The following is a 22,156-nucleotide window of genomic DNA, read 5'->3' on the forward strand; positions in this document are numbered from 1 at the left end:
CCTTCCCTCTCTTCTCCACGATAAATGATCCCAGTTCTTCCAGCGTGGGCTTGGGGACCTGAACACACTGGCCTGCTCTCCAGGGCCAAGGACAGCCCCCCACCCCCACCCCCATCTCTGCTTCTCTTAATGCTGGCTCCCATAGCCTTGCTTTTCTTGATGCCCAATGACATTGGGACTCATCCTGACCTTGTGACCTCTTGATGCTCCCAGACCAAGGGCTCTCTGCCTCTGCCTTCCACAGTCTGGCCTTGTAGAGTGGATTTCTTGAACACAAGTATAAAATTCTGCATTTATCCATCTCTTGTTAAATTTCCTCTGCATCTAAGTACTCACCTAAAACTTTAATCTAGATTTTATTTTTAACATTCATTTTTAACTTTTGAGTTTCAAATTCTGTCTGTCCAGCCTCTCCCCCAGCCCTTGAGAGGGCAAGCAATATGGTAACCATTATACATATGGAATCCACACTTGCCATGTTGCCCAGAAAACCCAAAGCCCAGAAACCTAAAGAAAGTGAAAAATGGTTCTTCTGTGTGCGCTCAGGCTCCATCAGCCTTGTCTGGAGCGGGGGCATCTGTCATCCTGGGCCTTCAGAATTGTCTTGGGTCTTTGTATTGCTGAGAAGAGCTAAGCCAATCACAGCTGGTCATTGTACAATGTTGCTGTTACTGTGTCCAATGTTCTCCTGGTTCTGCTCACTTCACTGTATCCATCAGTCTATGGAAGTCTTTGCGAGTCTCTCTGAAACCTGCCTGCTCATCATTTCTTAGAGCACAATAGTGTTCCATGACATTCATAAAGCACAGTTTGTTCAGCCATTCCCCAGTGGATGGGCATCCCCTCCATTTCCAATTCTTTGCCTCCACAAAGAGTTGCTATAAATGTTTTTGTACAAATAGGTCCTATTCCCTTTTCTTTGATCTCTTTGGGATACAGACCTAGTGGTGGTATTATTGGGTCACAGAGTATGCACAGTTTTATAGCCCTTTGGGCATAGTTCCAAATTGTCCTCCAGAATGGTTGGATCGGTTCACAGCTCCACCAACAATGCATCAGTGCCCCAATTTTCTTACATCCCTTTCAGCATTTGTCATTTCCTTTTCTGTCATATTAGCCGATCTGATAGGTGTGAGGTGGTACCTTAGAATTGTTTTAATTCACATTTCTCTAAATCAAAAGTAATTTGGAGCATCTTTTATATGATTGTAGATGGCTTTGGTTTCTTCATAAGCAAAATCCCTGTTTATATCGTTTGATCATTTTGGAACATCAAGGGGTGTGTGTGTGTGTGTGTGTGTGTGTGTGTGTGTGTGTGTGTGTGTGTGTGTGTGTGCGTGTGCGCGCAGCCCAGAAGGAGCTTTCATCCTTTTATCCCTCAAGACCCCCCCCCCCCATGCAGCTTACCTCATGCCCCACACATGCCCCATATATGCTCCCAAAGGTATAACCTGAGGATGCTGCCTGAGGCCAGGCAAGGCATTTGCAGCCTAAGCAGTATTAGAGATGATGTGATGAGGGAAGGGGGTTAAGTGTATCCAAGAAAGGTGGCCAGGATGCGGAAAGGTCTTTGGGTCACCCCAGCAGAAGATTGGGTTTTTAGCCCAGAGAGAAGCATCATGGGAGCTTGTATATGCCTAACACTTGACCTAGTTCATGTGGGCCTTCAAGGGTGGCAGCAGCAGCAAGGGGTGTGGATGGAGGCTTGGGCTCAGAAAGGTCATCCCAGTAGTGAGGAGGCTCCTGACCCTGGTCTTGGCCCCCTCCCAGTCCATTTCAGGCTCCAGCCCTGAGCTTTTCTACAGAAACACTATTGCCCCCTCCCACCCCACCCCTGCCAACCAAGACTCTATTCCCAGGAGCTGCAGCGTCTGGAGACAGAGCTGGGTCGGCCCTCGGAGCGCTGGAAGGACACGTGGGACCGGGTGAAGGCTGCCCAGCGCAGTGAGGCCCGACAAGATGGGCGGGTATGGGGAGGCGCCGGGGGGGGGGGGGGTGAGAGGGCATGTGAGGGGATGTGGTGGCAGCCCCCCTGAGGCCTGCTCCATCTCCTGCCCCCAGAGCACGCCCAGCTCCCTGCTGATGTCCAGCGTGTCCCACCACCGGCGCTCGCTCGGGGTTTACCTGCAGGAGGGACCCGTGGGCTCCACTCTCAGCCTCAGCTTGGACAGTGATCAGAGCAGCGGCTCCACTCCGTCTAGTGGCCGGCAGGCCGCCCGTCGAAGCACCAGCACGCTCTACAGCCAGTTCCAGACTGCTGAGAGTGAGAACAGGTGGGTGTGGGAGCACCTGCAGCCGGGAGTTCTGACGACCCCTGTGCCCATTGGTTGACCCTGTCACAGGCCCGTCCCGTGGACCAGCCCCCCTTCTGTTTCTCACGATTCTGTCCCTGGATCTTTTTATGGGCCCCCCCACCCCCACCCAGGGCCATCCTTGGTGGATGTGCAGGCTCAAGCTCTGGGCCAGGCCCTGCCCTGTGTGGTGACCCTCAGGGCCTAGAGCCTCCCGCCCTGCCCAGGGCCTGCTCCCCCAGCACCCTCCTCCCTGGGCTTGGCCTTCTCTGAGCTCCTCCTCTGTCGCCACAGGTCCTACGAGGGCACCCTCTACAAGAAGGGGGCCTTCATGAAGCCGTGGAAGGCCCGATGGTTCGTGCTGGACAAGACGAAGCACCAGGCAAGAGGGGAAGGGTAGTGGGGAGCAGCCGGCCCTGGCTGGGGGCGTGGAGAACCAGCCGGTCATGTGTGTTTTCTGCCTGCCCCTCTCCAGCTGCGCTACTATGATCACCGGGTGGACACCGATTGCAAAGGGGTCATTGACTTGGCCGAAGTGGAGTCCGTCACTCCCGGAACCCCCACCATGGGGGCCCCCAAGACCGTGGATGAGAAAGCCTTCTTTGATGTAGGCCCTGGCTTGTGGTTGGGAGGGAGGGGGGCAGGGTGGGAGGAGGTGCTGCGGGTTGTCACAGCCTAACCCCGTCCCCATTCAGGTGAAGACTACGAGGAGGGTCTACAACTTCTGCGCCCAGGACGTCCACTTGGCCCAGCAGTGGGTGGATCGGCTCCAGAGCTGCTTGTCAGATGCCTGAGCCAGATGGGGCCCCTGGAGCTCCTGGCCCCCCAGGGCCTCCCAGGTTGGACTTGAGCTTCCAGTCGTTACAAACCACTATGGGGGCCCAGGGAGCAGGGCCATCCAGTCTGCCCTTGTTTACAGGCCCTGCCCTCGGGGCGTCCAACAGTATTGGGATTCTGCACCAGGGCTGGCATCCCCCACCCACCCCCAGCCTCAGCACTTGACTCTGTACATAAACCCTGGGGGTTTTAGGTCCCTGTCATGCCCTGACCCCTGGCCCTGGGGTAGGGCCCTCTCAGTGAGTTACCCCCTGCCCCCCAACTCCCAAAGACCTATAGCTGGAATGTGCTGGGCCTTGGGGAAGAAAGTCCAGTGACCTGTGTGGTCAAGCCGCACTGCCCCAGGGCAGGCCTGTGGGTCTGTCCTTGGCCCACCTCCCCCCTGACTAATTTATTGATGGTGTCAGGACGGAGGAGCCCCTGCCTGTGGAGCCAGCTATGGTACAGTCTCCTCCCCAGCCAGACTCCCCAGGAGCTTGATGGTCACCTGGGTCCTGGAAGTGGGTTTTGTAAATAGCCTGACCCTGTGGCAGGAGTGGGGGCCCACTCTCACTCGTGTAGATTCTGTTTCCTCCAGTCTCTGTAAATGTGTCTGGCCCCAGACTCCCCACTCCCATGTACTGTGTCTAGAACAAAGGGTTATATAAAGAGAGAACTAATGGAATTGAATCCAAAAGGAGCCTTCCCGCTCTCTGAGCTCCCCTTCCCCTCGGCCAGGCCCGCTCACTGCATGGGCTTCCAGGGAGCCTCCGTTCAGGCTCCGCACAAGGCCCGGGGGCTCCTGCAGCCTTGTGATGGGAGGCGGTGGATGTAGCCGCTTCATGCCTGGCCATAGGCACCAGCTCTTGAAATGACTCATACCCAGAGACAGGCAGCCTCAAATTAGAGCCTCCTTTAGAAAGTGCATTGAGTGATGACTGATGGGCCACAGGTGAAGAGGAAGGTCATTGTTCACATGGAGGCCTCGCTTCTGAGAGGCTCCACAAGCACAGAACAGAAAAGCGATGCAGCGATCACCCAGCCGGGGAGGGGAGGGGGGTTGTGGGCTGGTTTGGGGAGGGACCCAAGAGCCTGGCACAGGTGGTTGGAACAGGGATGGTGCAGAAAGGGAAAGGAAAGGTTGGTTGGGAGGCCTTGAATGCCAGGCTAGGTCGGATGGCTCTCATGGTAGATCAGATATGTGGGGTGGGGCTGCAGAGGGTCAGTCAGAGGAGACGGACACCAGGGGGATGCTAACAAATGACCACATCTTAGGACCTAGAGGTGAGGCGCTATCAGCCAGTCTTGTGGCACTGGATGAGCACCTGGGAAAGCCATATTTGGAACGGTCTTCTGTTGCACCAGAGCTTCGTTCCCTGTACACGGTCCTGACCACTGCTCTTACCTCTCCCTCTCCCAGGGAAGATGGGCCCACCCAGGGAGGAGCCCAGACAGACCTAGAGGTTTACAGGAAAGGAAATGGGAGTCCCATGGGAAGGGCGTGGGGCAATGGGACCCCACAACTCCAGGACCTTTGTTGGAGAGTCCAGAGGGATGTCAGAGGGCAGCCCCTGGGCCCAGCCAGGCCCAGACCCTTCCCTTCCCCATGCCCAGCCCAGCCCAGGGCTTTCCCAGCTTGAGCCCAAATCCAGGAAAGGGGCATTTCACTCAGGTGCCAGTGGACCAGAAGGTGGGAGAACCAGCTCTTGCCCCCCCATTGCCCCCACCTCCCCCAGGAAGTGCTGCCATCTTCAGTGGGCCCTGGCCTGGTGGGAGGGGCCACACATGGCAGGGCCCACCCATCCCTAGTCGCACAAGCACAAGCACACAAGTTATACTCGGGACCATTTCAAAGTGTACATCTGATATGTTTACCATGATTTTAAAGATATCACCTAAAGTCAGCAAATCAAAGATCAAGGAGGGAACAAACGTTCTGTATGGGAGCTTGGAGCCTGGCTCCCACTGCCCAAATTCTGGCTGTTGCCAGGACCTTAGGCAGCTCCTCGAGCCATCTGAGAGGGCTGGGCCATCACGACAGGCATCGCTGGTGGGAAAGTGGGCACCCAGCAGCCAGGACGATGGCTGGCAGGAGTTAGAGGAGAGGGCTCGGGAGTGGGGGCTCAAGACCCATGGCATCTGGGCCCGACTTTCAGGTCCTGTTAGGCATTTCCTGCCCTCCACACCACATTGGCTCTCTTGGGGAGGACCAGGGCAGCTAGTGATCCCTGGGAAGCTTGGTTATCCTGTAGGCATCCCAATGACTCCTCTGCAAGTCTCACCACTCCTCCCCCACCCCAGGCCACTCCACTAGTGAAGGCAGGAGTACACTGAGACCATGGTTGAGGCCCAGTTTGGGTTGGGGGGTGGGTGGGAGAGAAGGCAACAAATTCTTGGGGTTCTCTGGGGTAGAAGATGACACGTGGGAAACACCACAGCCTTGGCATTTCCATCTTCCTCATAGAGGGCACTCCCAGTGATGGGGAGAGCTCAGTACTTCCTGAGGCTGGCCCTCTCTTAATTCAGCCCCAATGTGTATTGCTCCTGGTTCTTCCCCCGGGGTCCAAAAGTCTAATTCAGGCCCCCCACAGAGCCTCCCCTTCTCCAGCTGGGCATCCCCAGTGCTGTCTTCTCCCCCTCTGGCCTGGCTCCTGGGCCCAGCAGCTTCCAGAGAGGAGAGGACAGCTGGACAGGCCCCTCCTGGCCCTGAAGGCTCTCTCCTGCAGTGCCTCCTAGGACTGAGCCAGCCTGTTTAGCTGCTGGGTCCTGCTGGTGACATAGTGAGCTTGCAGTCCACCTGACCCCCACACTTTCCCACCAAGGGGATGCTGCAGCAGGCCAGGTAGGCCTACACTTCGCAAGGTTTTTGTTGAGGTGCAATACTTTCATTTTATCCTTTGAGGTTTCATCTTCTTAGTTTCAGCCTGAGACCTCTGTGGATTTTGCCGCCTGCCCTGCTGGTTCTGACCCCAGCCCAGGCCTTGGGGTCTTGCCTAGGGAGGGCTGGGCTTCTGAGGCTGGAGCCAGGGAGGCCGCCTTGCTTGGGCACACTCATTGCCAGTGGGCAGGGGCAGGCAGGGGGAGGGGGGAAACAGGCAAGGGAAGAGTCCAGATCTTGGGCTTCGATGCTGTAGCTGATAGAAAGTGCAAAAATGTGGCTGTTCCTGCATCCATTAAAAACCATGAAAAACAAGAGGCCAGAAAACTGCTCATAGATTCCCTGTGGGTTCCAGCTGAAAGTCCACGAGGTGCAGGCCTGGCTGTGGCCTATACGTGCCCACTGCCCTGAGGCGGTCAGTCCCATCTCACTGTACTTCTTAGTCCTCCCTGACTGCTGAGGGGGGAGCACTGGACAGGAGGCTGGGGGGATGTGGAGGGGCCCCGGGGCCAGCCAGGGCCAGGTGTCAACTCCTACCTCCCTCCTGACCCAACCCGGGGAAGCTCCTTCTCTCCAATAAGGCTTTATTGCTCTATGTGGGCAGCACAGGTGCCAGCGAGCCCGCCTCATGGCCATGGCCCCGTGGGGCTGCCCACCAGGCTGCAGAGGAGATGAGGAGAGGAGACATGCAGAGAACAGGCCTGAGGCCCCATTCACAACCAACCCCAGGGGCCATGGGGAGTGGGCAGCAGGGAGAGAAAGCAGGTGGAGATCTCGCTCTGGCCCAGGCACCTCCTATGCACATCGGCTAAGGAAGGGTTCCGTTGTGGCCGTCGGGTGACTGGTCCTGACCACCAGCTTTACCAATGCAGCATTTATTAAAAAATAAAATTAAAATAAAAAAACAGACCATTTGCATCACCAGGGAGTTTTCTTGCCTGGCCTCAGGGAGACGTGGCCCGAGGGAGGCAGCAGCATCAAGCAGGGCCATTTAACGTGGCTTCTGGAGAAGGTGGCGCCTCCTCTTTCCTACAGGGGTGGGGTGGGGGGAGAAGAGGACACCCTTTAGACTGGAAACTCCCAGTAACCAAGAAACACCGGCCTCTGTTTCTCCATCCACCTCCTCATGGGGCCAACCATGATCAGGGGGAGGAGGGAGGGGATTCTTAGAGCAAAGGCAGGTGGGATTCTGCCCTCCCCCCAATTAATTTGTCAGGTGTGGACAAGCTACTGGGCAGAGCAGGGCTGGTTGCGGGCCGCAGGTATACCGTTCCCAGGGTCCCGACAACAAGAGGGGTCAGGCAGAAAAAAAAGAGCCAACAGAAGAATCTGGGCCTCAGGAGGGAAGGGGACTGGTGCCCTCTTCCTCTTCACCCTCTACTTTGGAGGGGGCCAAGGCAGCCCTCCCTGCATGCCACTAATGTCATCCACTACTCCCCCAGAAAAGCTTCTGGGAGCCCAAGAGCAGGAGCAAACTCATCAGCCCTCACCCATGGTTTCCCCAGCTCACCTGTCTTTCATTACTGTTTCCAGGACAGCTGTGGTAGCTGCTGTAGTAGCTGCTGCAGAGACCGTAGCAGTGAGGACAACCGTGGTGGCTGCTGCGGGCACAGCTGCTGAGGCTGCTGCAGCAGAAATGACAGCTGCGGGACTCAGGGGCTCCAGGGAGGGCTGCGGGGCACTCGTCACTCCCTTCTCGGTTGTGGGCAGCTTATGGATCACCAGGGGCGCCGCCTCACTGCAGCAGAGGGCAAAGCTCCGTTGGTACCATCCCATGAGCAGACGGGACGTCCCCCTCCCCACTTCCCTCCCCCTCCGCCTCCCTTTCAACCTTGCCATCTCTCAGCAGCTAGCTCTGCCTCAGAAGCACCAGTAGTGCAAACTGGCCAGTTTTGTCTCACTCCCTGGACAGTTCTGGTAATGAGTCAGGGGCTGGTGAGACCATTCTGAAGCTATCGCTCTAGCCTGGGAAGGCCGAAGCATTGGCTGCCCTGCACCCCCCCCCCCGGCCGCCTGGCACCCACACAGCTCACCCAACCAAGCCTGTTTCCTGCAGGTCCCCCCCAGCTGTCCTGTCCCCACACCCTTCACTGACCCAGAGGCTGTCCTACGATTCTCCTCCTCAAGCTCCCTGAAGGGTCAGCTGCCCAACTCTCCTCTCCCTGGCTTCTACATGGAGGCTCTGGCTGCCTTTCTCAGCCACCTCGCCTGTATCTGCTTCCTCCATAAGTTTCAGTATCTTTTCTCACCGCCCCGCCCCCCCCCCCCCCCCCCGCATATTGGAGGTTCTCCCAGCTCCCTTCAGCCCTCAGTAAGCTTTCCCCATCCGATGCCCCATGGCGGGGCTCTAACTGGGTCAGGGGTCTCAGGATCGAGGCTCGAACCCCAGCTCTGCTGCGGTCCTCAAGGTGACCTCTCAGCCTGTGGTCTCCTCGCCTGGTCATTTGTTAACCAAGGGAGTCACTACGCCAGCTCCCATCCATAGCATCCTCCTGTGGTGACTCCCATGGGACATTTCGAAGCCTTCTCAATCTGACTGAAGTGACCTTTCCAGGCTCCCTCCCCTGTGGCTGTGGCCCAGGCCTGCATGACTTCTTCCTCTCCCCTCCCCCTCTTAGAAAAAGCTTGGCTCCACTGTCCCCTCCTACAGGACCCCCACCCTCCCAGGACTCAGTAGCCAACATGGATCCTCAGTGCCCAGAACAGTGCATTTTCTAGTGATATTGTTCCCCCAATGGGAGGGGACACCAACCACATCTCCCTATCCCCAGGCCTTTCAGAGTATCTACACTTGAGGGGAATGTATTTGGAAAGCTTAAAGGAAGCCGGGGAGGAAAGCAGCAGCTGGCCTTGAGGGTCCTTGAGCCGGGCCCTCTCTCCTGTGTGTCCTTGACCTCAGGCAGATGGCTCAGTAAAGGCGGCAAGCTGGGTGCGTAGTTAGGGTGGGTTCCTGGGCAGTGGCTGAACAAGATGCCCAACAAAGCTAGGTGTCCAGCCCCCGGCCCAGGCTCGTTCCCTCCCTTCAAGCTCTCCCACAGGCCCAGCCAATGAGCTGCTGATCTTGAATCCAAGTTTCCCCACAGTCCTTCAGTCACCTCCCCTGGGAAGCCCTTCCCAAGTTCCTGCACCATGCCCTAATTCCCAGGATGGTCAGTTCTTTAAAGCCCTTTCCAACCTGGCCTCCTCTCCCCCAGTTCTCCGGTCTAACCAAATTGGCCCCCATCCCCCTCTGGCCTTTGCACCCATGTCCACCAGGCCTGGGAAACATTGCCCCCATCACTCCACAGTCCAGCTCAGGCACAAAAATGCTTCCTGATCCTCCCAAGTAGTTAAATGACATTTCTGTGGATGCCGCGAGGCCTAGTGTGAGGGGTGGTCGGGGGCACGCCTGGCTTCACACAGGCCTGACTTGGCACCCAGAGCTCTGCTTCTTGGCTCAGACCTCTTCTCCTCTATAGCCCGGCTTATACCCGGTAGGGCCAAGCTGAGGCCCGGGCCTCAGCTCCCAGGGAAGCTCAGCCTGGGGAGGCTGGGCCACAGATGGGCAGGATTCTGTTGCTACCTGGCTGAGCCAGCAGCCCTGGGCCTTGGCCTGGTTTCTTTTGCTCCATCTGACCACAGCTTGCACACTTGACTGAGGGGCTTCCTGGCAGGCACCCTCAAAGCCTGTTCCAGGGGCTGTGAATGGAGGAAGAGCCTCCCGCTGACCTTCCAAGCGTCCTCTAGAAGAACCCTCTGCATCTGACCCTGGCTGGGGGGGGGGGGGGGGGGGGGGGGGGGGGGAAGTCAGCTCAAATCTCCTGGAGGAAAAAGGATTTGGGCCCCAGGAAAGCGCAGCACGGGGGCCTATGAAAACAGTGTCTGGCTGCCAGCCAGCCTCAGGCTCCTGAGTCTCTGGGGAGTTAACCTGACTGCTCTTCGGAGGAGGCCAAAGGCCTCTCAAATTTCCTACTCGGGTGCCCCGAACTGTGAGAAGCCCAGAACAAAGGCCTAGGGAGAACATGAAAGGGCCAACTTCCTCCGCCCTCTTTGAGTTCCCAAGGTCTTTCTGGGGGTCAGAGGACCATCCATTTAGAGCAGGGAGGGCCACCCTCCCCACACCTGACAGATTACCTCCTACCACACCAGGCCGATCCACTCTCAGGCACCAGAGCCGAGGCTGCTCCTGCCTTTCACCCTAACAGCCTTGATTGTTTTTCCATCTCTCTTCTTCAAACTCTGCAGGTGAAGTTGTAACTAGCCAGACCTTAGTAACTACATAACCACATAGTAACTGCATAGTACTAAGAGTAACAATGGAGTAACTACAGCTGCCCCCAGCCCCCTCAGGGAGCCTGCTACTTCAAGGAGGTGCCAGTACAGGGCAGGCAGGGGCAGGCAAGGGCATGAGGCTGGGTCTCAGGGGGAGTCAGAGCTGCTATCCAGACAGAAAGCTCTACCTCTGAAATGGAAGGACCCCCCTTCAGGAGTCACCTCTGGGCCCTGTCCTGAATCAGTGCCCCAATGCTAACAAGAAGGGGATGGAGGCAGGAAGCCTGGGCAGGTGGCCAGGGTCTCACAGGCCTGGTGACTGACGGCACACTCTCAGAGCCATGGCAAATAAGCCGTGCTGACACAGAGACCCAACAATGAGGTCAGATGATAAGGCCACCACTGAGGGGACAGCACAAGCACTGCTGGGGATGCCCTGATGAGGAGCCAGTCAGCACTGGCGGGAGGCCACACCAACACCACACTCAAAGGCAGTGGCAGCTGCCGGGCTGGCCCTTGCTCTCATCTCTCTGGGCTATTCCAAGGCCATTCTTGGAGCCCTGGACCCCCCAACCTCTGTTATGATGGCCACCCAAGGCTGGCCAACAGGGAGTTAGCCCGATTTGGGAGCCTCACTAAGTCCCTGAAACGCCAGGATCATTGACCCTTCGTGTCTCAGGCCAGTGACCAGTTCTCTGGAGAGTAAACAGAAAGCCTCGGCCTATACTTTTCGGGGTGGGGAGTCAGAGGGAGCAGCTGCATCCCGTTTCAATCCACAATCAAACACAGTGCTTGGGCATGGCTGGGGAGAATGAGAAAAAGAAAGAAGCAAGGGAGAGGAGGAGAAAGGGCAAAGACTACTCAGGGATAACAAACAACCCAGTCCTTTCTGCCTTAAAGAGAAGACCCTGGCAGAGGAGTCCTTCCAAGTGCCCCGTCGGTAAGAAAGCACCGAGAGCTGGCCTGGGCTCAGTGGCTAGGGGCCACCATCCATTGTCCTCAAACTGCTCACCCTGAGTGGCTCAAGGTAAGAGGATGATACTACCAGTTACTGGGCCTCCTGGGCCTGGGGAGGGCCCTAGGGGGCTAGGCAAAGGCCTGGGTATGTCTCGGCAGCCCTAGTCGCAAGGCCATGTGGCCACCTCTCAAACACCTGGAGGTGAACAAGGCTGGCTTTCTGAGGGAGGCTCTTGATAGCTTGGAGGGAAGCTGACTTCCTGAGGAGTAAAGACTGGTGAAATGAGGACATGGCAAATACAGCCTGAAAGAGGAGGGAGGGAGTGTTCTTAGGACAGCCCCTCCTCTTGGTGCTGTCCAGAACATGGTTGCCACCAGGCCTGGGAGAGGGCAGAGGTGTCATTTATGCCCGTGGTTACACAAACACAAGTTAAATTTGGAACTGTGCTTTAAAAAAAAAAAAAAAAGGTGACCGAAACGCCCAGGCCCTTGGCCCCACAGCTCCAAGCAGTCAGGCAGGTAGCCGAGGAAGACAGAAGGAAGGCAAAGACCCCATCCACGAGGATGTTCCCAGCAGCACTTATTTTGGCAGTAAAGAATTTGAAATAAAGTGGCTGCCACTGATCAGGAAGTAGCTAAAGAATAGTTACTGTGGTTAAAAGATATGATGGAGGGGCAGCTAGGTGGCGCAGTGGATAGAGCACTGGCCCTGGAGTCAGAATACCTAAGTTCCAATCTGGCCTCAGACACTTAACACTTACTAGCTGTGTGACCCTGGGCAAGTCACTTAACCCCCACTGCCGCACTAAAAATTAATTGATTAATTAATTAATTTAAAAAAAAAACAGTTATGATGGATATGACTGCATGCCAAGAAACAAGGAATCGGATTACTCCCAAGAAGCCTACGAAGACAGGATGGGTCAGTGCCCACCGAACAAGCAGGAAGAGGCAGCCACGGGATGCCCAGGTCGGTGTCAATGCACAGATCCAAACCGAACCGAGCACCATAAAATCCTAAGGACCAAACCTGGCCCAGTGCAAAGGCTGGGCACTGAGGATACTCAGTGTGGTGTGTGTGCAGTGTGGTCCTTAGTCTGGTCAGATCGATTGTCTTCCTCCTTTTTAGAATCCCTGCCATGGGAGATGGCTTGCTGGGTAGAGGGAAGGGGAAGGAAATAAACAGAAGCAAAGGTGATGCTTCAATGGCTCTCTGCTAGGAGTGCTGAACTCTGACAGATCCATGAGGATCCCTGCCGGCCACACAGTGACTTAGAAAACCACCTGTCCTGCCTACATCTCATTTGGTGAGCCCCTCCCATCTACATCTGGGTCTGGGTCTGGATCCAAGGCCCCAGCCTGGGAGTTCTCTGCCATCTGCAAAATGAAACAGGAGGATCTAATTCCAGGACAGAGAGGGAGGATTTTTCTCCATGAAAAATGAGGAAGGGAAGACTCCCTCGATGTCTGTGTATGGGAATTAAAATGCTGTGTGTCACAGATCTGGCCACCGCTCATCCCTCTTCCATTTGAAGAGTGGATTCTTTTGAAGGGCAAGCACCTGCAGTGCTGGGGTCTCCTCTCTTCTGGCTCCTTCCTCCTCCAACTGACCCAACTATACAAGTTGAGCTTTTGAAAACAAGATTTCATGGGCAGCTAGGTGGCGCAGTGGATAAAGCACCAGCCTTGGATTCAGGAGGACCAGAGTTCAAATCCAAACTCAGACACTTGACACTTACTAGCTGTGTGACCTTGACCAAGTCACTTAACCCTCATTGCCCTGCCAAAAAAAAAAAAAAAAAGAAAGAAAAAGAAAACAAGATTTCTCTGGTGTTGGCAGAGATGGTGATGGGAGCAATTCCACTGACAGGTAGCCACTCTGACCCCTTCCCTTGCCTCACTGCAGCCTTGTTGCTTGGCCAACACTCTTCCTGCCCTCTGGGAAGGACTATCGAAAGCTCTCGAATTCTTTTCACTTTTTTGTTAGCTCTGGGTCCCTGGCCAGAGCTTATTTGCTGAATAAATGCTAGCTGGCACAATAGATAAAACACTGGGTCTGGAGTCAGAAAGACTTGAGTTCCAATACAGCCATTTCCCAATTGTGTGATCATGGACAAATCACTTAACCTCTGTGGGCCTCAGTTTCCTCAACAATAAAATGGGCATAAAAAGGCTTATCGTGAAGATTAAATGAGATGATTACAAAGTGCTCAATGTAGCGCCTGGCCCACCGTGGGTGCTTATTAAATGCTCATTCCTTTTTCCTTCCCGTTTACTTTGTTCACAGAGTTAAAAGCGAACAATTTCCCCTAGAAACAAAGAGCAGACCTACTCTAAGGTGCTTGTTCCTGCCATAATTCTTGATGGCTTGTTCGTGTGTCTGGGCCTTGATAGAGAAAAGGGAGGTGCTAAGATCAAGGTCTTAGAGCTGGAGTGGAGCCCAGCCCCGTGGGCACAGATGGGGAAGGGATTTGCCCAGATCACTCATCTGAGGGTGACTTTGCATTCTGGTCTTGTTGACTGCCCCGTCAGGGCCCTAACCACTGCACTGCCTTGCCATCAGCCAGGAGCCATGAGAGCCCCCTTTAGGACTGGAAGGGTTCCATCTCCCAAGACAGAGCATCATTGAGTGTCAGCCAGCTCCACACCCCACAGCCTGCCTGCCCAGCACTTCCAAGGCGAGAGAGAGCTCACCACCTCTGAAGGTGGCAGCTCCAACTGTGAGGAAGCTGCTGCTTCTCAAAAGTGGCCTGTTCCCCATTCTGTCCTCCAGGACAAGCAGAAGGCAAAGCATGCTTGGATGGGATGGTCCATGGCCTAGACACCAGCGCCTCCTTCCAGGGCCCCTCCCATAGACCAGGCTGCTTTTCTCCCAGAGGGCCTCCCCAGGGGAAGGGCCACAGGCCCCTCCACTCCCTCGTCTTGCTCTGGGACTCTGATGAGCACCCACATTTCCAAGCCCACCTCCCAGGCCCATGAGGCCTTCTCATCTGGGCACACCTTCCCTCACATACAGCCCTCAGCCAACTTCCCATGATCAGACCAAGGAGGGGAAGGTCACCCACAGCACACCTGGGGCATCGACAGCTTTCCTGACCCAGGGAGATAGCGTGTGTTCCCTAAACGCCATTTTTACAACAGCTTGGCTCAGCTGGAGGGGAAGTGAGGCAGTAGGAACCTTTCTGAGGCTCCTCTCTAACATTCCACACAGCCTGGAGCCCTGGGCCAAAGCAAGGGATCATGACTAGGACATAAAGGGCATTTGGAATTCCCAAGTGCAAGGCCCTCATTTCACAGAGAGGGAAACAAATGGTGAAGGAGGCTGACTAATTCACTGAGGGCCGCCCATTGACGAGTGTCAGGTCTTCTGTATCCACACCCTCGAGTGTAACCCACAGGGAGAGGGAGCCGGACTGCCCCAAGTGACTACACAAGGAGGGTCACTTCAGAGCTTCACCATACAGACTATGGTGTGTATCACCCGAGGAGCTGAGGAAGGAGGAGAGCCAGCCCTAACCAGCATCCCCTCTGAGCCCTCTCCGGACCCCGGCTCCTCCTCTCACACCTGGTCAAGACAGCCTTTTCCTTCTTGGTATCCACGGTCAACTTGAGGCCTTCTTGTCCAGATCCGGGGCTGACGGTTTCTGTGACAATACCTGCTTTCTTCTCCTCCTCCTCCTCCTCCCCCTCACTGTCTGAGCCCCCTGAGGAGCTGCTATCGGAGGCCACCAGGGGGGCCTTCCTGGCCACACACACATTCCAGACGCAAGGAGCAGCTGGGCTGACTGCAAGCAGAGAGAAGAACCGGTCACTCCGAGGAGGGGGGTGGGGCCCCTGGCTCTGTGCTCACACATCCAGCCCCCAGGCGTGGAAGCAGACCCCCGCTCCTGTCAGCCCCCTCTCTGCAGTTTGCCTCAAACCCAGAAGTATCTGAAGTAGCCCTACTTCCCCAGCTTACAATCTGCCGTCGGCCGGCCGCCAGAGGCGTCCAGTGTTCTGGGCTCTGGCTGGCCAGCCGCACCCCTCGTTATTCCCCTCTCATGTGTTACTTCAGCCTTATTTGGCGTGGGCCAGGGTCTGCCCTCCTCATCCCTGCTGAGTCCATCCCTGAGCATGCCAGTTCTTTGCTGTTCTCTAGAGCTGGGCTGGGTACTGTCCATACCCAGGATAAGAAGGAGCTTGTGGATTTTAGCCCACGGACATTTTCTTTGTAAGTTACCACTTGGCTGGAGAGCCAGGCCATGAGCAGGGGCAGGACAAGTAGGAGGCTCAGAAGCAAACCTCATGAGGACCGTGAACCTGAACATGAACTTCTTGGGTCTGACTACCCCAAGTCTCCTGCTTTCTATCCCCTACTTCCAAAGGCCACCCCTGGGGGCTGCAATGACTCAGTGAGAGCATTTCTGGTTCTGGCCACACACACTTTCTCCCAGTTTTTTTGATCTCCAAGGTTTACCAAGAATGCAGAGAAAAGTCTAAAATTTTAAGGAAAAAAGATGACAATTTTCAGAATATTTGAAAAGAAGCCACATTGTGACCTGGTTGTTCGTTCTCCTGCACCCCAACATCCCTCGCTCGAACCTGCCCAACCTTTCTGTGAATTGTGTTTGGGGGACTCATTCAGGAGCCCGTCCCTCCAGTCGAACTCTGAAGAGTCAGTGCCCGGCCCAGCTCCCTACAGCACCTTGGCAGGGGCTAGCCTTCCTCTCAGTGGGGCCCCTGCTGGCTCATGCCCAGTGTGGAGCTTTTTCAGGCCCAGTGTGGAGCCTGTGAGGGCCTTTGCTGCCAGCCTCCCTCTCAGATGTACCCCTTCCCCTGCTGTAAGCCCACTCACAGCTCTTGTCCTGGCTCTGCTGGGGCTTCCCCTCAGAAGTGCCGCTTCCTGTGTCCACAGGAGAACTGCATCGAGGACCTGATTCTGAGCTGAAAAGGAGAGGGAATAAGCACAGCCGGGCCGGGCGTGTAAGGGCCGCATCTGTCCCCTCTCCACCCCAGGGTGCCGCCTTCAGCTGGAGGACTCTCTTACCAGCAGAAAGACTGGAAGTCTGTGAATTTTGCCCAGCCTTTCTCCTCTGCAGTGGAAGTGTCTGGAGCAGCTGCATCCCACACACGGGAGCCAATGTCCATGGCCACACCTGAGGGAGGGGGCTTTGAATTTACCGGCTCATCAAATACAGCTGTCCATCCAGAGCCTGCATAGGATGGGAGCAGGGAGGAGGAGGGAGAAGCAAGAGGGGGGGGGAAAGCGGGGGAGGAGGGGGGAGGAGGGAGGAGGAGGGGAAGGGAGGGGGACAGGAGGCAGGAGGCAGGAGGTGGGAAAGAGCAGTGGTTACAGTGACTACAGATGGATCCTTGCTAAGGGAGGAAGGAAGGAGGCAGCCCAAGAGAAAACTATATCTCCTTCAGATGTGAGAACGAGGCCTAGGGCTGGGCAGCCTCCTCACGTGGAGCCTTGGGCCTGGGCTGCCCACAGGAGAAAGGCTGCTCGGATTCTTTCTTGACCTCTTCCAACGGGAGGTCAGAGTTCCCAGACAGGGCTTTAGGGCCCATGCACGCCCAGCCACCCAGAGTGGACAGGAGGACGCTGAAGCGCAGAGAGTGGCAGGGCGGCCAAGGCAGGACCAGAGCCTCTTCTGGCTCAAGGCTCGGGACTTCCAGGGCACCAGTTACTGAGCCCTAGACAAGGCAGTGACACATCGAATGTGTGTTGAGGGGCCTGAGTGAGGCCAAGCTTGGCAGCAGGACCAAGAGGAGCCTCTTGAGCCCCAGGCTCAAGAGTGTGTCACTGCCCACCCCCAGAGGCCCCCAAACACAACAGGGAGACTCCCTGCTGTGCTGCCTCACTTGCAAAGGTGCAGCACCTTGTGCTAGCCCTCTGAAGAAGGCTGGTGGGCCCAGGCGGGAGAGGGCCCGAGCTCCCGTGGCATCCTCAGGGCTGGGCTTCTTGGGGGAGAGCAGTGGCCGACGTGAAAGGCAATTCGCGAATCCCCCAACGCCTCCCGTGCTTTCCCCAGGAGGTCTCCTCACCTTCTGAGGAGGCCATGTCTACATCCTGCAGGGTGAGGTTGGTGGTGCTGTTGCTCTCTGAAGGGGCAGTGCCACCTTCCTGCTGGGCCTCCCCCGCCGCCCCTGCCTCCTCCTCCTCCTCCTCCTCCTCTTCCTCCTCGGAGTCCTCAGAGTCCTCACCGGCCTCCCGACCCCCGTTCTCAAGGTCACTTTTAGCGGAATACTCTGAGGTCTGTGACGCACCAAACCTGGAACAAGGAGAAAATGAGGGGAAGTGCCCCGACAAGGGGCGGGCTCCGCCTGCGGGGGCCTCCGTCCGTCCCACTGGTGGAGGCCTCGTACTCCCACTCTAAAGGTGTCTGACAGGGAGACGACATACAAAGACCCAGGCATGGAACGGCTGGAAGGCATCTGGAAGGGGACACGAGAGGGGCCGTGTGCGGGCCGGCATCCTCCCAGCCAGCTCCGTGGCCAAGTGTGGTCCCTGGGGCAGAATCCCTTTTGGGATCCGATGAGTCACAGGGTGGTTGGTTCCCAGGGTAAGAATGAGCTTTGTCTTTAAGGAGCGAACAACGATATGACCCCTACTGTGTGCCAGGCACTTGTGAAGGGCTTTATCTTTATGATCATGCAGGTGCTGTTATGAGGAAAGTGAGGCAGGGGGCACCTAGTCACTTGTCCGAGGTCACCAGGTGCTTATGGTCTGAGTCTGAATTTGAACTCAGGTCTCCCTGACTCCACGCCGGGTGTTTGGAACTCTAGAGCTGACTTTTCCTGCACATCTGGATCTTTGTGCTGTGTCTGAGGAAACAGGGAAAAGGTGGCGCAGCGGCCTCCTGCCTCTGGGGAGGTGGTCCCATCCTCCAGGCTTGGTAGGTTGGAAGGCTCAGGGACCAGGGCCAGGCAGATGATGCAACTTCCGGGTCACATGTGCAAGGCTGTGAGGGGGAAGGGGTGGCCTAGAAGGATGGAGGGGGGGGGGTGGGGAAGCACACTCTAAGAGGTGACCCACCTGGGCCTGGAGTTAGGGAGACCCAAGTTCAAATCTAGCCTCAGACGTTTACTAGCCAGGTGACCCCAAACAAGTCTCTTCATCTCTGCCTGACTCCGTTTCCTTATTTAGGGCTGTCATGAGGGTCCCATAAGATAACAGTTGTAACACGCTCAGCCCAGTGCCTGGCACATAGTAGGGGCTTTATAAATGGTCTCTTTGAAACTCAGCTCCCATTCTTCACTCTGGAACCCAAGAGATCCACTTGAATCCTCTTGTTAAGAAGACAGATGCTCCTTTTCTTTTTCTTTGCTAGGCAGGTGTGGGGTGAAGTGACTTGCCCAGGGTCACACAGCTAGTCTGTGTCTGAGATCATATTTGAACTCAGGTCCTCCTGACTCCAGGACTGGCACTCTGTGCACTTTGGCGCCACCCAGCTGCTCCGGGATTGTCTTTCAAACCCTTTCAGACAGTCCTTCCTGAGCCTTCTCTTCCCTAAGAGGTGTCTTTAGCTCATGGGTGTGGCCAATTTCTATCTACACTTACACCACTGCTTTGGCTGACCTTCGACCTTCAGAGGGCATGACCTCCCCATTCTTGCGGCCATCCTCTAGACGCTCTCCATTTTATCAGAATCCCTCAGGAAATCATGCACCCCACCCCCACCCCCACCCCCAAGGCTATGTGCAATGGCCCCAGGTTTGGGCTGGGCCTCAGGCCGCGGGGCGGGGGCGGGGCTTCTGGTTTTGCTTTACCTGGTTCTGGACTTGGCTTGAGTTGCATAGTTGATCTCCCTGTCCTCCCAGATGTCTTCCTCCTCATTGTCATCGAATGGCTGGATGCGGTCATTGCAGCACGCTTCAAACAGAGATGCGTTGGGCTGAAACAAAGTTCCGGAGGTTAGCCCCCTCCAGGGAGGGTGGTCCTGGTCTGCCCACCCCATTGCTCCCCAGTGCAGCCTCAGGCCTAAAAGCACACGATCTCCTGACCCCTTTTCTTTTCTTGCTCTGACTTCAAGAACTGAGTGAGCTGGTGTCCAGGCCTCGGCTCCCATCGGGGCTCAGGTGGAGACTAACAGCGGTTGCTTCCAACTCCCCCACCCCCAGCACTAAGGACCCCCAGGGCCCACTTACACTGTCATCATCAGCGTCAATGGTGAAGTTGATCTCAGCAATCCTGTCAAAAGGGGCACTGCAACAGAGACAGACATGAGCGCCCAAGCCTGTGGGCAGGTTGGTCACTAGGAAACAGCGCCACTGCCCTGGCACCCCTGCTCGGCTGGAGCCTTGGCCATAGACACGGGGGAGCAATGTCAGGAAAGAACAGGGGAAGGCTGCTGGGCTTGGGTTTCCAAAGAGCCCCTTCATGTGAGAGATCTGGTATTGCTACAAAGGACCTGGGGGAGTGGGGCGCTCCTCCCAGACAATTTATTTAAAAGAATAATTAAAAAAGGCTAATTGGGCAGCTCCCCTGTCCTCAAGGACCTTGGACTTAAGCAGCACACCCCTAAACCAGACACTGCTGGGAGCAGTGTCTTCCTAACCGTCTTGCATCTGGCTCCAAGTCCACAGTCACCCTCAGGAAACTTCGTGCCATAAAGGAAAACCTGCTGCCTTTTGTCAGAAGGGAAATGCTGGCAAGCAGCACACGGGGGTTCAGATGCGATGATTTAAACACTGCCACAACTCTGCTTCCTGATATATAAGAACGATGGCGACAACGTAGACCAGAAATCCACCTTCCCACAGGCCAGGGGTGAGGAGGGGCGTGTTCTGCCCCCCCCCCACAGTTGGATCCCATGACATCTTCCAGGTGAACACTACATGCCAAAGCCTCACATGGCAAAATCGCATGAGATGATCTTGGGGTTCCTTGATGACAGAATCTTATGATAGGTCATATTAATAGTTAGCATTTCTATGGCACTTGGTGCCTTGTAAAATACTTTTTCGACTTGGGAAGTCACCTGAATGCCTCAAGGGTTTGGGCTGGACAGCTCTGTTCGTGGTCACTGCGGGAGGGGGCCCATCAATTGGTGAATAGCTAAATAAGTCACAGTGTATGAATGTGATGGAATGCTACTGTGTTGTAAGAAATGATGACAGGCATGGTTTCAGAAAAACCTAGAGACACTTAGAGGAACAGTTCTGAGGGGACTGAGCTGAACCACAACAATTTATACAAAGATAACAGTGGAAACAATGGTGACAGTGCTAGGTGACACAGTGGATCGAGCACTGGGCCTGGAGTCAGCCAGACTCAAATTCATGAGTTCAAATCTGGCCTCAGACACTAGTTGGGTGACCCTGGACCAGTCACTTCACCCTGTTTGCCTCACTTTCCTCATCTGTCAAATGAGCTGGAGAATGAAAGGGCAAACCACTCCAGGATGCCTGCTGAGGAGATCCCAAATGGGGTCACAAACAGTTGGACACAACTGAAACGACTGAACCACAACAATGTGAAGACAAACGGCTCTGAAAGATGTAGGAACTCTGGTCGGCACAATAAGCAGCCAGGATTTTAGAGGATTCCTGATGAAGCCTGCCCCCACACCTCCAGACCAAGAGCTGAGGGACCCCATGCAAGTGGAGGCATAACTTTTGGCCACGGCCAACGTGGGTCTTTGTTTTGCTTGACTAAGCATGTTTGTAACAGACTTTGTTTTTCTTGCTTTCTCAACTGGGGGGTGGTGTGGGAGAGAGTGGAGGAAGGGAGAAAATTGGGGGCTGAGAATGGAAGTACGTTGACCTTAAAGTAAAAGGGGCCTGGGCTAGACTCCTGGAGTGAAGTAAGGCTGGCCAAGATACCGACCAGACCAGACACCAGATTCGGGCCCATGAACTCACTTGATATTATCATCCTGGTCTGCAAACTCTTCATCATTGAAGCCAAACTGATCCACGAAGTTGGCTGTCATCTGCTGGATCTGGTACTCGGAGAAGGCCTAGGGGAGAGAGCAGTGGCCGGCAGGAAGGGAGTTGAGCCCACAGCCTCCCCCAGGACGTGTGACTGTTCCAGGGGGGCTCCCTCTTGGTCGGCCTCCCTGTCCTGAGTGGGCCGGCCCGCTGTGCTCATAGTACACCTTTCCCCTCCAGCTGGGGAAGCTCCCAGCTGCAAGTGCTCAGGGACAAGAGGTTCCTTATTTCTTGCAGATTGTCCTCAAAAGTGTGTTTCCTTTAACCCTGCTCAGAGCTCTCCACGCATTCCCATTTCCTTGCTCAGTGTAAGGGGCCTTTCTCTCTTGGAGCCCCTTCCCCAGCCTGGCCTGCCCTCTCTGTAGGGTCAGGGAGCCCTTGAGTTTAGTGATGAGGAAACTGAGGCCCAAGAAAGCTAAGTGACTTCCCCAAGGTCACTCAACCAATAAACCTGAATGCAGGCCCTCTAGCTCCAGAGCCCCTCACAAGAAGCCTCCCCTCATAAGAAGCCACCTCTGGAGAACCAATAGGAGGGGAGGAAGACCTATGAGGCCCTTGACACTCCAAAGAAAGCCACGGGAACCGCTGGCGATCCCTCTCTGGGGCCGCTCCCCAAGTCACCCTTCTGGGGCACAGCAGCTCCAGGACCACGAACACTCACCTGCTGCAGGGACAGCTCGTTAGGAAAAGCACTTTCCATGTCCTCGTCTTCGCTAGAAGAGTGAAGGTGGTGAGTGCTCACCTGAAACGCAAGCACCCCCAGAGTGGGGGAGCCCAGATGTCAGCTCCAGCACACTTGCCCTGCCTCCAGGAGCCAAGAGCGGGGAAGGTCAGGGCCTGGGAGGCCCCGGGGGCAAGGCTGCTTGGGCACTAGGCCCACACAGGGAGGGCCCACAGGAAATGGGAATTCTGGGACACTGACAACTCTAGAGGCCCAACCTCCTGCAGGGCCCAGAGCAGCTGGACATGCGTGACTGAGGCCGGGACCAAGACAGAGAGGGGGGCACATGCCCTCCAGTCCCTCAAGGCCTCAGGTAGCTGGTGCCCA

The 22,156-nt window shown here is 55.9% G+C and overlaps 2 protein-coding genes across 19 annotated transcripts in view; one reads left to right on the forward strand and one right to left on the reverse strand.

The window, feature by feature from the left end:
- Nucleotides 1-3,797, forward strand: part of SBF1 (SET binding factor 1) — a 38,095-nt gene extending 34,298 nt beyond the window's left edge. For all 6 annotated transcript variants that reach the window (XM_043968411.1, XM_043968413.1, XM_043968412.1 and 3 more), the window contains 5 exons: nt 1,860-1,967; nt 2,062-2,273; nt 2,586-2,673; nt 2,767-2,898; nt 2,987-3,797. In XM_043968411.1, coding sequence (XP_043824346.1) covers nt 1,860-1,967; nt 2,062-2,273; nt 2,586-2,673; nt 2,767-2,898; nt 2,987-3,085 — 639 coding nt within the window. In that variant the 3' untranslated portion in view covers nt 3,086-3,797. The remainder of the gene's footprint in view (nt 1-1,859; nt 1,968-2,061; nt 2,274-2,585; nt 2,674-2,766; nt 2,899-2,986) is intronic.
- Nucleotides 3,798-4,959: 1,162 nt separating this feature from the next.
- The window catches only part of PPP6R2 (protein phosphatase 6 regulatory subunit 2), a 152,905-nt gene continuing 135,708 nt past the window's right edge, over nt 4,960-22,156 (reverse strand). For 12 of the 13 annotated variants that reach the window (XM_043968423.1, XM_043968421.1, XM_043968422.1 and 9 more), the window contains 10 exons: nt 21,770-21,850; nt 21,040-21,137; nt 19,324-19,381; nt 18,946-19,070; nt 17,221-17,447; nt 16,220-16,385; nt 16,028-16,116; nt 14,759-14,978; nt 7,496-7,723; nt 4,960-7,014 (listed from right to left, as the gene is read on the reverse strand). In XM_043968423.1, coding sequence (XP_043824358.1) covers nt 6,963-7,014; nt 7,496-7,723; nt 14,759-14,978; nt 16,028-16,116; nt 16,220-16,385; nt 17,221-17,447; nt 18,946-19,070; nt 19,324-19,381; nt 21,040-21,137; nt 21,770-21,850 — 1,344 coding nt within the window. In that variant the 3' untranslated portion in view covers nt 4,960-6,962. The remainder of the gene's footprint in view (nt 7,015-7,495; nt 7,724-14,758; nt 14,979-16,027; nt 16,117-16,219; nt 16,386-17,220; nt 17,448-18,945; nt 19,071-19,323; nt 19,382-21,039; nt 21,138-21,769; nt 21,851-22,156) is intronic. The other variant, XM_043968428.1, reaches the window with a different exon arrangement.

Source organism: Dromiciops gliroides, chromosome 5 (assembly GCF_019393635.1).
Source record: "Dromiciops gliroides isolate mDroGli1 chromosome 5, mDroGli1.pri, whole genome shotgun sequence".
NCBI classification, from domain to species: domain Eukaryota; kingdom Metazoa; phylum Chordata; class Mammalia; order Microbiotheria; family Microbiotheriidae; genus Dromiciops; species Dromiciops gliroides.